Source organism: Miniopterus natalensis, chromosome 6 (genome assembly GCF_054644295.1).
Source record: "Miniopterus natalensis isolate mMinNat1 chromosome 6, mMinNat1.hap1, whole genome shotgun sequence".
Lineage (NCBI taxonomy): Eukaryota > Metazoa > Chordata > Mammalia > Chiroptera > Miniopteridae > Miniopterus > Miniopterus natalensis.
In genome coordinates, this window is record NC_142086.1 from 56,936,861 (window position 1) to 56,952,243 (window position 15,383).

Here is a 15,383-nt window from a genome sequence, read left to right on the forward strand (position 1 = left end):
ATCTCTACTGTGGTTTTCCTGCAAGGTAAGACTATGAATCATTTGTGTTTATTTCTTTGTTTATCTAATTTGTATACATTATGTCCTGTACCCCTCCAAAAGTGTGTGTGAGTGTGTGTGTGCATGTGTGTGTGCATGTGTGTGAATTCTAAGAGAGACCACTGAGGTTCCCTTGGAGGAAATGGTGGCCAACCAGCTTAGGAAGAAATTTGTGGTTTAGCAGTGGGGTTTCTTTTAAATCTCCTATTAAATATTCCCGTTTTAACAAGAGAAACCTGAGGTGCGTGTCTCAAGATTAGCAGTCATTTGCATGCCTTCTCTGCTCCGAATGTGTGATGGGGACCCCTTGAAGCTAGAAGCTCAAGACACAGGTAGTAAGTTTATAATCTGGAGCAAGGGGAGCTAGCCTGAGTTAGAGAGGCCTAGTAATGTTCTTCATAAGGCTTTTTCTGAGTCCTGCATTGCCAGTGTAAAACCAGGAAGGAGAAAGAATAGAAGTTTAGTCTCTAAAAAGAAGTTGAGTTTTAAGCGTTGGGTAAAGAGGAAGATGCCTAGTGTAAGAATTTTTAACCCTTTACTGACGTTACTACAAAGCCAGGTAAGAGTCTGCTGTCTTTCACCAGGACTAGAGCATATTTATTACAAGGGAGAAGGTAAGAATCCATGGCGCATGCTCAGGGCAGGCAGCATGCTCTGCTCCATTCACCAGCCCTGTCACTCATACCCCTGGTCCAGAAAGGCTAATCCCCAGTGCCCCTGCCGGGAGTAAGGAAATGCACAGCCTTCGCTGGCATCGTGCGGTACAGGGCAGGAAGGGGGGGCTACACGGGGCAGCAAAAAGCTATCTGTTCTTTGTTGTAGAAATTGATGTACTTAAAAAATGGAAGAAACTAAAATCATTTTGTTTGCATTTACTGGATAGCATAAATATGCTATGTAGGTAGCAAGGGAATGAAACACTGAAAACCTAAACAAAAGCCTTTCAAGCTGAAACAATCATCCCTATTACATCCTAAGTGTCACAGTGGTAACAGTGGAAACACTGGTTTCTGGAATTAGCAGTTTGGGCTTTTCCATTTAATGCTGAGTCTTCCCGTTTGGGAGCTGCAGACTTCCTTGGCATCTTTAAAGGTAGTTGCATGTGGGGAGGGCTGGGGGGGAGAGGAGTAGGGAGGGCAGAGCTGGGGGAGATTCACTGTGGCAAATACAACCTTACAGCATTCACCTGTCAGTCGTCAGTCAACCTCCACGCGGCAGCCCATTCGTTGTCTCTATGGGAGTTTAAAAGTGTTCTCCCTTGGGCTGGTTTGAAGTATAATTTCACCCATAAGAATACGACTTTCACATTAAATACAGGAATTTGATACTCAGAATGTACTTTTCTTTTTTTTAAAATATATCTTTATTGACTTCAGAGAGAGGAAAGGAGAGGGAGAGAGAGAGAGATAGAAACATCAGTGATGAGAGAGTCACTGATCGGCTGCCTCCTGCACGCCCCCGACTGGGGATCGAGCCCGCAATCCAGGCATGTGCCCCGACTGGGGATCGAGCCCTGATCGCCCGGATCCTAGGTCGACGCTGAACCTCTGAGCCACGCCCGGCCGGGCTCAGATTGTGCTTTTCACAGACCCCAGGGGTAGGGGTATAACGCAGAGGGCAATCCATTGAAAGGGGCTGGGCTTTTCCATTCTTCAAAAGAGTTCAGTATGTGTCTTATCGAGCAGGAGTCAAATGCCCATGATTTTGCCAACTTCGTTCTTCATCAGCACGCTCCGCAGAAGCGTGGTTGGTGATAGCCAGCAGCAGGTAGCTTTAGCCACCATCCTTTGGGAGCAGGGAAACAGGCCAGTGTGCCCACCTTCTCAGAAACTTCATCCTGGCTGGATCCGTGGCTCCTTCTCTCTGTCCTGTTTTCCTTCTTCGCTTGGTAGATGGTTTACCTTTTGATTTCCTACAGGGCATTTGGTCTCCACAGAACGAGCCAACGAGGACCAAGGACCCCGCGTTCCTGGCTGAACTGCGACAGGCTGTGGCCATGATGGAGGAGCTGATCAAGTCCTGTGAATTGGCCGTGGACCTGGCAGCAGTCACTGGATGTCCAGTATGTTATGTTGCATAACAACCGTTGGGAGGGTTCGCTCGAGAGGCAGGCACGGTGTAACAAAGCTGGAGAAATGGTTTATGGTAAAGGAATCTGACTCTGGGAAAGTGGCCTGCGTCGGTCAACGAACCTGTGCTCTGAGGTTCCCAGCAGCCCCCGTGTTTTCCGGGACCTTGGGTTGCATTGCTTGTGGTCCAGAATGTTGAGACCGACCTGTGCTCTGGCAAAACCAGGAACTCAGGGGCCAATATATATATGGGCAGGGGAAATTGCTAAAAGAGTAATTTATTTTGACTCATGGCACTATTAAAATATTAAAAGGTTTCCCTTCTTGACTCAGATTTTCTCCATGAAAATTTCTTTGAAAATGGGTCCTAAGTTAAAGTCTCACCCCACTTTGCATTTCAGACCCCAGAAGAGGCCCAATAAGCATGTGTTGTACATCCCTTAACCCAGATGGTTGAAGGAAAAAGCAGGAGAGGCGATGCTGGGACGCCGAGCCATCTCAGCTCCAGCATTCGCGTCAGTCCGGGGCAGGCCAGTCCTGGGCATTCCGGGCAAACTGCCCTCTGTGGCTGTGTGTCCGCCTGAGCACTGGAACATAAGTAATACTCAGCTGGAAGTTTTCACTGTGAAGTACTCTAGACTTCAACTCAGGAATATTAGTTTTCTGTCATTGTCATGACAAATCACCCTGAGCTTGGTGGCTTAGAACAGCACCAATTTATTATCTTACAGTTCCATGGGGCTGAAGGAAGTACAACACAGTCTCACCAGGGGCTAAAATCAAAGTAGCTATCTGCCTTCCTTTTTGGAGGCTCTAGGAGAGAATGCATCCCTTGTCTTCTCCATTTTAAAAAACAACAACAAAAACACTCAATTTCTTGGCTCGTGGCCACTGCCTCCCCTCACAGCCAGCAATAGTGCACTGAGTTCTTGCACTGATGGCATCACTCCTACCCTTCCTTCTGCTTCTCCCCCACTTTTTAAGGAGTCTTGTGGTTACATTGGACCCACCCAGATAGTCCATGATAATCTCCCCATCTCAAAGGGAGCCGATAAAGAACTTTGATTCCATCTGAACCCATTCCGCATGTAACCTGATCTCTCAGATTCCAGGAATTAGGCCCTCGGCCTCCGTGGGACGTTACCATTCTGCTTACCACACGGGGATCGAGCAATCTGAAAATGACAGTTCAGACACTTTCCTTCTCTCTCTCTCTCTTTCCTTTTCATTTTCACCTGGTTTTAACATACTGTTTATTGAGGTCTGGGCAGATTGAACTGACCTTTCTTATCTTTCCTTGTCATAAATCAAACCATGCAAATTAAGTAGGGGCAAAAATTGTGATCTTTTTATTTCCCTCCTGGTATTTCTCTGGGCAGAATCTTGGATCTCTTCGCTCCTTAGCCAGGCTGCCATCCTCGAGACACATTCTTCATCTGATTCTGTTTAGAGTTTACTAACAACTCACCTACTACTAATTCAGATCTAATGATCCTGCGAGTCTTTACCTCAGCTTTGTAGAACTTTATCACAAGGTGTTTACAATCATATGCCGTATGTTGGATAACCCAGCTTAACCTTAGTTTCTCTACTTGACGTCCAATATTAACCTGATTTTGTAAAAGAAAGAAATTGAACTTGAGTGAATGAATTTATAATTAAAACAACTAGAAAAAAATCCCATCTGATATTTATATTTTCTCTTTGCGTATACTCAGTTCTTGGTTTAATTTAATCACAAAAACTTTTTAAAAAATTATTCTTAAAAGAAAGTTTGTTTTGTGAGACACATTTAATTTACTTCCCTCAATTTGCCAAAAAATACAATACAATACAATAATAAAATAAAATAAAATAAAAAGTTTCCCCTGTGTTCAATCCGATGTATAAAATAGAGATACATTTAAAGTCCTTTTAAATCCTGACTTGCCAGGAACAAGTTCCAAAATTGAATAATAAAGGTTGAATGAAACATTTTAATTTTCTGGAAAAAATTTATATAATTTATTAAAGGAAGTTTTTTTATTGCAAGTTTATTGTGGGTTAGGACCAGGTATTTTGTTTCTATTTTACTTTCCGCTTTCCTTACCATAGTGTTGGCTACAAAGATAAGGCTGAGTAAACAATCTTAATGACTCAGTGGAATTGACTTGCCCGCCTTCCCACCCTGAGACACCTCCGCCTAAGTGCAGTACTTGAAGATTAAATCATATTTAAGGCACCTAGCACCTGGCCTGGTACCTGGTAGGTGCTGAGTACAGGGCCCCAGGGCTGACTTATCTGGGTACTTGATCAGACTGGGAAGGAAGGAGCCCCTTTGCTTCTGGTGATTGTGATCTCGGCTCCTCTGTCTTACAGCTTCTGTTTTTCGTTTCTGGACCAGGCTTTGTACTGATTTATTTATCCAGATGTTTCCTGCTGCTTTGTGCAAAAAGTATATAGGTCTGTTACAGCAGCTGTCACAGCCAGGGATGAGAACCTCAGCACCCCAAAGAGGTCTCTTTCTGGAGGCTGGCTCCCCTGGATTCTCTCTCTCCTCCAGGTTCTTTCTTTGGCCCATGTGGTCACATTTAAAATTCTTATATCAGAGCTCTTACCTACAAAATATCCACACATGAAAATGGTAGCATTTTCTAGTTTATTTTTGCCATCCTTTCTCATATGCAGGAGGACTTTTCACTTGCTCATTTGTTGGGGGGTAACCCCTAGTCTATCTCTGAGTTCACATCCATTAGATTCTTCAACACCCAAAGTGAGGGCCACAGCAGTATGTCACTGGTGGAAAAACCGGTTGGGGGTGTACAAATTTCCTGGTGCTGCCATAACAGCACACCACAAATTGGGTGGCTCAAAACCAGACACATATTTCCTCACAGTGCTGGAAGCTAGAAGTCCAGAATCAAGGTGTTGCACAGCCATGCTTCCTCTAAAGGCCCTCCCTCCTTGCTCCTCTCCTGGCTGCTCATAGTTTCTGGCAATGCTTGGCATTCCTTAGCGTACAGCTGCATCACTCCAATTCCTGTCCCTGTCCTCCCAGGACTGTCTTCTATATGTGTGTGTCTCTGTGTCTGTTTCTTCTTCTCAAAAGAACAGAAGCTGTTAGGTTAGGCCCCACCCTAATCCAGCATGACCTCATTTTAACTACTTACATCTGAGACCCCATTTCCAATAAGGTCAAATTCTGAGGTCCCATGTGGACATGAGTTTGGGGGAGCTGCTATTCAACCCAGTAAAAGGGCATCACTTCATTAACTCCCTCATAGTGCTGAGCACTCAGCTTCATGCCCCGCCCCCTCCCAGGCACACACTAAATGCCAGTAAATGAATAAATACTTTCTAAGGGACAAATATCTGCAAGAGGTTGTGCACGTGGCCTCTGGCTTTCGAATAAGCTACAGTCTGACTGGAAAGAAAGGATGTACGTGGTTGATCCTTGGTCCTGCTCTGAGGACTCCCCTTGGTCCTGCTTCCCCTTGGCAGTGGGTGACCTGCACACAGGCATGCATCCTGGCTGTTTAATCCTATAGGAGCATGGTTCTGAGGAAATTCATGCAAGGCCACCTGGAGGATATGCAGCTCATCTGTCTCAGCTGGACTCAAACCCAGTGACTGCCTCCAGTGACCTTGGGAAGAATCAGGTCAATGGCAGAGCCGAGCTCACAGAGGTGGGAACTGGACAATCCCAGGATCCCCATTGGCTCTGGGGCCTTGGCCGGGGAGGGAGCTGCTCTGCCTCGCCTCTCACCACCCCCAGACTGACTCTGTCCATGTCTTTTCCTCTTCCTCATAGTTTCCGGTGACTCATCCTCACGCTCTGCTTCCTTGCTGTTCATTGCACCACCTGCCCTCTGATAGAGCATCTCACAGCTGCAACCCTGCTGCTCACTGCCTCCTCCTCAGTGCTCCTCAGTTGAGACAAGGATCAGATTGGCCTTCTGGCACCCTTTTGACACCAGGCCTCTGTGGTCAGGGGCTGGCACCTCACTGGCACCACACCCTTTGGTCAGTTGCCTCCCAAGATGCAAACAGCTACGGGTGCAGGTGGGGTTAAGGAGGCCAGTGCAGAGGCGAATTAGGACAAAAACTGTCGCTGTTCCCTGTTGCCTCTTGAGCAGGGCTGTTTCCTCTGCGGCCGAGGCCTTGGCAGACATCTCGCTAGCATGGCGCAGCCCTCTACAGGTCACTAGAGAGTGTACACCTGGACTTGCTGTCCACACCCCCGTTGCTCTGGCCTCTTTATAATTGCTTTTACCACAGTGCCTAGGAAGAGATGCTCCGCCTTCGCCAAATGTGTCCTTAGAAACAGCTTTACCTAAACTCCATTCATCTATCTAGCCTGGGGTGTGTTTGAGGGTGTGCTCGGTATTTGACTCAGTGACTCTTTGTGAGGACCCATGGGAGAGATTTCTCTCTCGCCTCATTAGCAGGATTAACAGGAGCCCAGGCGTCTCCTGAACATGATTTGCATAAACTCACTGGGCTTCCCTCTGCGCTGCTGCTGGAAGGTCAGAGCCGGGTCTGCAGCAAGTGTACAAGGCTTTGTTGCATGGGTCTTAAATACAACTTTTCATCTTTTTTTTCTTTACCTTAATTTCCTCAGTTATTTTCTGTCTGCGCACAATGTATATATTTTATAAAATGTATCAAATTTTTGAAATGAGGTGGAGTATAAATACATTTGACAATAAAAACTATTGATTATGGTTGTTCATGTGGCCAATATTAAGCATTTACTTTGGCCAGTTGCCTTGACTAAAACATATTTCCCATAGTATTTATGTTTATGTCATGCAGATTGAATGGGTTTAAAGGAGAAAGTCGCAGAGGGCTGGTGTGGTTACATTTGCATGGCTCCTTGAAGGATGTGGGTATAGTGAGAAACTTCTCAAGGATCCTCATGGAGAAACTTCTCGAGGGTCCTCATGGACCCATCCAGCCATCTGTCTGGGAGCCTGTGCAGTCTAGAGCTTTTAGGAAAGAGGGCCTTATAGCTGGGCTCTTTATTCCTCCATGAGGAGTTCACACATGCAAATTTTACAAAGCAAAAAGAAAAAATTAGCACAGGAAATACGCCACAGGCCCTATAGAAATTACTCGAGTTTATTGCTTGTGAATTTTTATTTTAGAATTTCAGAAGTACAGTCAATTTTTTAAAAAGAAAATATTCACAGTTTGTTCAGTATAAGCAATAAATTGCAAAAATGCCTAACGAGTTGTACATAATATACATATTTATAGTACTAACAATCAGAAATTGTAGGGATTTATCTCAGCTACATGTAGCTCAGGGAAATTGCTGTCCTGGTCCTGTTCAAATAATTTTTCCTTTCGGTGTTTGATTCAAGGTAATAAATTCTGGATGTTCTGCTTTAAGTGATGTAAGTTTTGAAAAATACCACATTCCTAGCTCATGTCACTCCACTACCCTTTAGAGAGAACTCAGGAGGCAGGGACACCTCATTTGAACTTTCAGGGGGGAAGGTGGGCTTGCTGGTGGAGAGAGAGGCACCTAGTGTGTGCCCTAGAGCCAAAGAGGCTTTTTAAAAAATTTGTCACTTGAGATGATCTTTTCACGGTTCACTCACTCTGAACCACGTAGGGTTGAAGTAATTACCGTTTCCATTACTGTGTCATGAAGATTAGGTCCTATTAGGCTTTCTCCTTTCAGAACAAATCTCACGATCCCAGGTTCTTGTAGACATGAAGCAGCTATCAGGACACAGGTGGAGCACATGGATTGTCAGAGATCGACGATGCAGCAAAAATTCTGTCTCCCCTGATTCGATCCTTGGCCCCCGAGGGGCACATGCGTGCAGGAGGCAACCAATCCATGTGTCTCTCTCACACTGATGTTTTTGTCTCTCTCTCCTGCCTCCCTTTCTCCCACTCTCTTTAAAAAAAATCAATGGAAAAAAATACCTTCGGGTGAGGATTTAAAAAAAAAAGAAAAAAGGTCTCTCTCGAGCATAATTCAAATGTTAATTTCTTGCCCTTTTTAAGTAGTGCCATGTATCAGAAACAAAGGAGAAGAAATGGAATTCTGCTCGCTAAAATTAGCTGCAAGGCAAAAATATTCGAGTCCCACTACCTTAATTCCAGTCTTGCCAACCCGCTGTCGTTTATTGCCGTTCGCTGCTGCGCTATTTCCTGATGTAACTGAGTGGCGGCGTCATACTCAGTGAAGCTTACACAGTTTTGGTTTAGTGACAGATTAGCCCGAGCGGCACTTCTAAGATTGTGAACTTCGAAGAAGCATGATTTGTCATTTGGAAACAGACCCTGAGAGCTCTTGGCCTGTCGAGTAGCTCAGCAGCTTCGTTTTGTGTGTCTGTGGTTCCGAAAGGAAGACATCGGCGCGCTGGGCCGGCTGCTGCTGCGGGGCCTCTTCAGCGTCTGGACGGTGCGCAGGGAGCGGCACAAGGTGAAGGATTTCATGCGGTTCAAGCCCAGCCAGCGGCAAATCTACCTGTTTGAAAAGGGAATCGTGTTCTGTAAGATACGAATGGAGCCCAGCGACCAGGGCCTGTCTCCTCATTACAGCTTTAAGAAGTCCATGAAGGTAAACGAGTCCCCTTGCACCTGGCAGTCAGCACACCCTATGGGGAGGAATATAATCACCCTTATTTTACAGACGGGAGACTGTAGCGTAGAGAGGTGAGGTTAACTTAGCAAATGCCACGCAGCAGAACTGGAACCTACACCCACGTCTGACTCCAGAGGCAGGGCTTGGAATCAGTTAGTAGACGGCGCCAGGGCTGGAACAGGGGATTTTGTGCTAAGTAGAGAAAAGGGACTGCGGCCTGTCTGGACAAATTAATTTAAAAAGTACCCTCTTTCTTCCAGGCAGAAGAGTGAAAGTCTTGATGGTTAGAGCTTGTGTTAAAGGAGAGGTGATCTCTTTGCTTAAAGGTTGTGGGCTACAGCTCTACAGATGGAAAGATATGGTCTGTTATCCTCTGAAACTGACCAGACAGGTGACATTGTACCAGGTTGTATTGTATGCTCCTTAGAGCCATTAAGAGAAGACAGCAAAACACTTGGAAGGAAGATGGAAGAAGAGAGACATCGGGGTAGAAAGGATTAGCGTAGCTGACAGTGACAATCTTGAAATCAGAAAGCGATGGTATAGAAAATTTTTCTTCTTTCTTTACAACAGTTGACGACACTTTCAATTCACCAACTTGAAAGGGGGAGCAACAGAAAGTTTGAAATTGCCAACCGAAATGGACTTGAGAAATACATCCTGCAGGTAAAGCTTGTGTCTTCCCCAGAGGTGTCCCCATGACCTGACGAGTGTTTTCTATTTCATTATTTTAATGGTCACGCAGAGAGTAAAGCCCTGCACAATTCATACTCCAGGTGATCTGACACTCACAGTGTTTTCCTATTTGTAATTGCAGGCAGCTTCAAAAGAAGACAGAGATAGCTGGTTTTCGGAAATAAGTAAATTATTGATGGAACAGCAAAACAATAATAAAGGTAGGGTTACACCTGCTGACTTGGGTCTGGAGAGTATACTGTTTCCAACTTTGAGGTGGGTGTACAGATTGGGGATATTGTTAAGGAAAACAGTTTGCCAGGAAAATAACTGTGGCCACATATTTACAGCACCTGAAAGCACCTAGGTGGGGTTTTTTGTGGTTGTAGGTAGGTGTGGCCCTTTTACTTGTGTTCCACCCACATATCTAATTGCCAAGATTAACTTTCTCATTCCAATATCGCAAAGCCGCCCAAGAAAATGTGAATGGAACCTTAAATGGCTAATACTACTTTCAGAAGCTGTACGATTTTTTAAAAAATTGAAATATAATTAATATAACATAAAATTCACTCTCTTAAAATGTACAATTCATTGGGTTTTAGTCTATTCATGAGGCTGTACAACCATCACCACGTGACAAACTCCAGAATATTTTCATCACCCCTCCCCCCAATGTACCATTGACAATTGCTCCCCATCTTCTACCTCTCTCCAGCCCCCGATGACCACTCATCTACCTTCTGTCTCTATGTACATTCTTATTCTGGACATTTAATATAAATGGAGTCATACGAAATGTAGCACTTTCTGTCTAGTTTCACCAGCCTAGTCCTTTCAGCTTTCATCCATGTTGCCCCATGACTAAGTACCTCACTCTCCGTAGGTGGGTAATGGTGCCCTGTGTGGATGTGCCTGTTTGTTTGCCATTCACCTGCTGGGGATATTCGAGTAGCTTTCACTTTCTGGATATTGTAAATGACGCTGCTCTGGAAACTTGAGTACGAGTGTTCGTGTGATCCTATGTTATCAGTTCTCTGGGATACGTATGCTGAGACATGTGGAAACTCTATGTTAACTTTCTGAGGAAGCTAAACAATTGCCTCCACTCATTTTCTACAAATGCCCCCCGGGGAAAAGCCTTTGCACACTAGGCAAGCTTTGAATCAGGCCTAATAAAGACATATTTGCAGGTATGTTGTAAGGAACCCCCAGATAAGTGAAATAATAACAGTTCTCTGGGAAGAGATCTGAAGGAGCTCCAGTCCTGTCCTGCAGGCTGTTGGTTTCTGAAACTGTCACCAAGAAGGGGGGGGGGGCAGATGGGAATGGGGCAACCAAAACACCACAAAGCTCACTGTTCATACTGAGATTCAGCCGTTTCTCTTAAATAAATGCTGTCCCAAATGCCGTAAGCCTTTGTTTAATTCCCAGAGTTGTGAAAATATTGTTTCTGGCTACTTTTGCCAGTTTTTTCCATGCTTTCATGGGGAATTTTTGGAGGGATATTTTCCAGCGCCATTTTCACAAATGTCGCTTGCTGTGTTCTCTGAGTGGGCTTTGCCCTGTCACATTTTTTTTCCCAATTGACCTTCATAACAGCGGGAATATGTTGTAGGAAAATCCACAAGCTTCATCAATTGAATTCTAATACTTCCTTCAGGCGATGTTACTAGGGTTAAGAAATGCTAGTCTTGTGGAAAATCTATTTCCTATTATTTATACTGGCAATGTTTTTTGTGCTTGGTAAGGAAAATTATAAAAATGTGAAAAGATAAGCTTTGTCTTCAGAGACTTAGCAGGAATGCAACCATTTCATATCCTTTCTGTGTCTTTTTTGATCTTCAAGGGGTCAGGAGGATGCGAGGGTGAGTGTACATAGTATGGAAAAAGATAAACTAGATATGTGATCAGAAAACCACCATGCGGTGGATGGGGTACAGTGTGTGGGGGGGCATGGAGCAGAAAACTGGAGCTCAGGCCCGGAAATCAAGGCCACACAGGCCCATCTCAGCAACTGGGCAACTCGTGGCAGTCACATGGGGGTAAAGAGTGGACCCAAGAACTAAGCTGCCTCTAAGCGAGCATGTTCAGTGATGATTCACATCCTTGCTTGAGAGGTTCATGGATAGAGTGGAGGAAATGAGATTGGGAGAGGGGAGGCCGCAAATATGCACCAGGCTGAGTGAGGAGTTTGGCTGTGTGCTGGTGGAGGCAGTGGGAGCCACTGGCACTCGAGACCTGGTGGCGTTCTAATAGCCAGGACAAGACCTGAGCAAAGAATGTGATTCTTATCACTGCCCCTGAAACAACTCATCTTTCCCTCACCAAGTAATTTGGGCTCAGGTGGAAAAAATGAGCACTTACTGGGCACATCGTTTATGGCACTAACTGTGGAAAGTGGGAGGGACCCAGAATCGAGGTTCACAGGGAATGCAGCAGGATGGGCAGAGAAGTGGGAGAGGACTCCAGGGGCAAGTCAGCCAGGACTGCAGAAATGTTTCTGACTTACTAGGAAAGTAAGACAGATCTACACACTTTCATATATTTTCATAGCATTCTCTCTGTGTGTATATATATGTATATCACCAATATGTAAAATCAATCCAAATTGACTTACATTTGAGAGTGCTGATTTTTTAAATCTCAAGCCAAGGGAATCTGCAGGTTGAAGCAAGTGCTAGGTGTGTGGAATATTGTAGATAGTCCATATTAATTCTACATGATTTCTTTTATTGATATTTTTAGCACTTAGCTTATTACGAAGGATTTTCCATTTAAAACTACACAATTAGTTCTTCAGCCCCACTGCCACCTAGGGTATCATTCCTAATGCTCGCTTGCTGTGTTGTCAGTTGCGGTCATACCTGCGATTTTGAAATCTCCCTTAAGTACCCTTGTTTCTGGCTGTTCTCTTGAGCTTTCATATGAGAACCTCCAATTCTAACGCTATTTTCAGCGGGCTGCCCTGCCTCCTAGTTTACAGAGGAGGCAAATATATATGCTCCTAGGTACTCTCTGAGCCTCCCTCATTCCCTGTCATCATTCCTCCTGATATGCGAGGGAGGCGAGATGCACTCGCACTTCTTTCCAGGTTAAGTTCTCACTGGTGCTCCTTCCCCATCTGTCCTGCCCACTTACACACTTTCTCCTCTGTAGTTCCCTGTGCAAGGAGCGCAGGAGGCATTTAATAAATGCGTGTTGAATGAACTTATAGACTGTGATCCAGTTCAGGGGCAGGAGCTCGCTGGCCTGATCCTGATGACAGCACCCCTGAACTAAAGCAAAGAGATGACAGGGAAGGGGCGTGGGCTCCCGGGAGACAGCTGAGTCCCTCTCCCTCCCCTCTGTGCCCACGCTCCTACGAAGCACTCTAGTCCAGCACTTAACGTGCAATGTTATAATTTTATGATGGGAAGTTCTCCTCCCCCCAGACCATGAACTCCTCTTGCAGGCCATGGAAGCCGTCTCATTAGTCTGGGCGGCCCTCGGGCCTCCTATTATTGAGGGCCTGGCACTCGCACAGGTGCTCAGTAAATGTTTGGTGAATGAACAACCAAAAGGACTCATTGACTAATCGCATCCGGCTCGCAAACCGCCCTGAAGAAGTTTAGCTGAAGGCACATTTTATTGACTTTTGACCTCCAGGGCCCAGTATGTGTTTATTTGTCCAGCTAATCCAACCCCAAAAGGTTACTATAACAGTTGGCATTTCAGGACGGGGGAGGCGGTAGGAGGGAACAACTGTGAGCCAATGAAACAGCTTTAAGAGAATGGAAGGGGAGGGCCTCTCCCACTTAGAAGTTAACTGTATGATCTGGCAAGTGGTGTCCCGTGAACCGTCCCTTGTTGAACGTCACAGAGCCAGGGCAGATCTCAGATGCAAGTGAAGGAGGGGGCGGGCGAAGGAGGCCCTTGAGACCCCGAGAACCTGGGGCGAGCCAGCACCACTCCGACTAGCATAGGGAGGAATGCACGTGCCATTCCCTCCAGTGGCTCAGTGCTCAGGTACAGGTCTCCAAAGCAAAGGCAAGAAAGTGGAATTTGCAGCCTGGATTGAAATATAGGAAGAGTTACTAGTAGTAGGAAAACCCAGTGCCCGGCACACCCGTAGGATTAAAGGTAGGATCCAGTGGGAGAGTGGGGCGTGGAAGCAATGGGTAACCTCCCAGTTTAGAAATCGAGGAAGGCATTGCCTGAGTCTCAGCCCTTCCTTGATTATGTGACTGAGAAGAAAGGTATAACATTATTTCCTGATACTCATTCGCATAGGTCTAATTAGACCAGAATCTAACTGAAGGGAAATGTTTCACATTGAGAAGTGACTCCCTCTTTGGAAAAGCTGACCTCCTAAGGAAACGGGTAGGGATAAGAGGAATGCCAGGCTGTCTGCCTGGGAATAAAGACGCTGAATGGTGGCGCTTTACTGCTCCGTCCACAGAAAGGTTGGGAGCACTTAGTCCACTTACGCACTTAAGTGTGTGCCTTCCCACAAGACTTCTCCTCTAATTTCCTTTGGGTGTCAGTTTTCTGGTAGGCAGATTTGGGTATGGGGTCAAAAGAAAAACAAGTGTGGAAGCATTTTTATATTTTATATGCTTATGGGGCTTTGAATGTGCTGTTTTTGTTGTCATCTTTTCTTTCCTTGCGTATTTAAACTAAGGATGATCTTTTCCAAAAGACCTTCTACTTTCTGCTTTACCACTGCCAGCAACCAAACTCTTGTGAATTTAGTATTTCAGATTCTGGTTATGGGATATTATGTGATTAGTTTGGTGGGACACGAAGTATGTATTCAAGCATATAATTTATTTGGAAAAGGCCTCTGGAAAGAGCTTTAGTTCAAAGTACATTTATTGAGCACCTACAAAGTACAAAAAGTCATTGAAGAACCCTACACACACACACACACACACACACACACACACACACATACTCACGGTCAAGGCTAAGTAATGTCTGCTTCTTCAAGGATCGTGAAATGGCAAATTAACAGGATGTTTAATCTTAGTCAACAAATATTAATGGCAATGCCATTTCATAAGGCAGTGATTCTCATTTAGGGTATATATGTGTGCTATAAAATGTTATATTTGGAAAATAAAATATCACCTATTCTTGGTACAGAACAGGAAAAGTGAGGCTTGAAAAAAATCTTGGCTGGTGAGAAGTCATAGAATATGGTCCCCAAATTTCCTTTGTGTGATAAGGCCCATCCTTCTGTGGGTTATAGCAGAATCTCTGGGAGGTGTCACCAGGAAGGAACCAGGCCTGGAGCAGGTCTCCCTCGGGCTGGCCTGTGGAGTGTGGGTTCTTGACTGAGCAGGAAAGATTTCACAACTCAAGTCCAGGTGATGAGTACCCTTATTAAAGCTGGGGACAGTGAAACAAAGGGAGGGCTTAGGACAGAAGAAGCAACGGGAGAGAGCCAGGGCGAGGCTGCTTTTAGTTCACTAAAAAGTCAGAGAAAACATGGCCTTGGAACAGGCTCAGGGCATTAGCCTGGGACAAGCTGCCACTGCCTGCTGCTCCCCAGGTTGCAAGTCTCATGGATACCCTTACAGCTTAAGAGAAAGAAAGCAAAAGTACACTCCCCAGAAAAGGAAAGACGAGGGTGTGCTCCAAAGAGAGCATGTACTGGCTTCTTGAGGGGTTTTTATTTGTTTTCTAAAGGCAGGAATTTTAGGGGAGGTCTCAGGGGAGGACCTCAACAGAATATTCATCAGCTTTCCAGGTGTGTCCTTCAATATGCTGAATTATCAAAATGAGCATATTGAAGGGTCAGGGTCATTTTCTGGTTAGTTTCACTTTCAAAGAATGTCACCGAATGCCCCAGCTGGGTAGCTCAGCTGGTTGGAGCATCGCCCCATACACCAAAAAGACTGCAGGTTTGATTCCTGGTCAGGGCACATGCCTAGGTTGCAGGTTCGATCCCCAGTATGGGAAGCAATGGATCAATGTTTCTCTCTCACTTTGATGTTTCTCTCTCTCTCTCCCTTCCTCTCTCTCTGAAAAAA

At 45.3% G+C, this 15,383-nt stretch overlaps 1 protein-coding gene across 1 annotated transcript in view; it reads left to right on the forward strand.

Moving 5' to 3' along the window:
- Window positions 1-12,943, forward strand: part of MCF2L2 (MCF.2 cell line derived transforming sequence-like 2) — a 149,299-nt gene extending 136,356 nt beyond the window's left edge. Inside the window, exons 22-26 of the mRNA XM_016218026.2 lie at window positions 1,976-2,101; window positions 8,452-8,667; window positions 9,265-9,357; window positions 9,509-9,587; window positions 12,801-12,943. Of these exons, the coding sequence (XP_016073512.2) occupies window positions 1,976-2,101; window positions 8,452-8,667; window positions 9,265-9,357; window positions 9,509-9,587; window positions 12,801-12,943 (657 nt within the window). The remainder of the gene's footprint in view (window positions 1-1,975; window positions 2,102-8,451; window positions 8,668-9,264; window positions 9,358-9,508; window positions 9,588-12,800) is intronic.
- The last annotated feature ends 2,440 nt before the right edge of the window (window positions 12,944-15,383 follow it).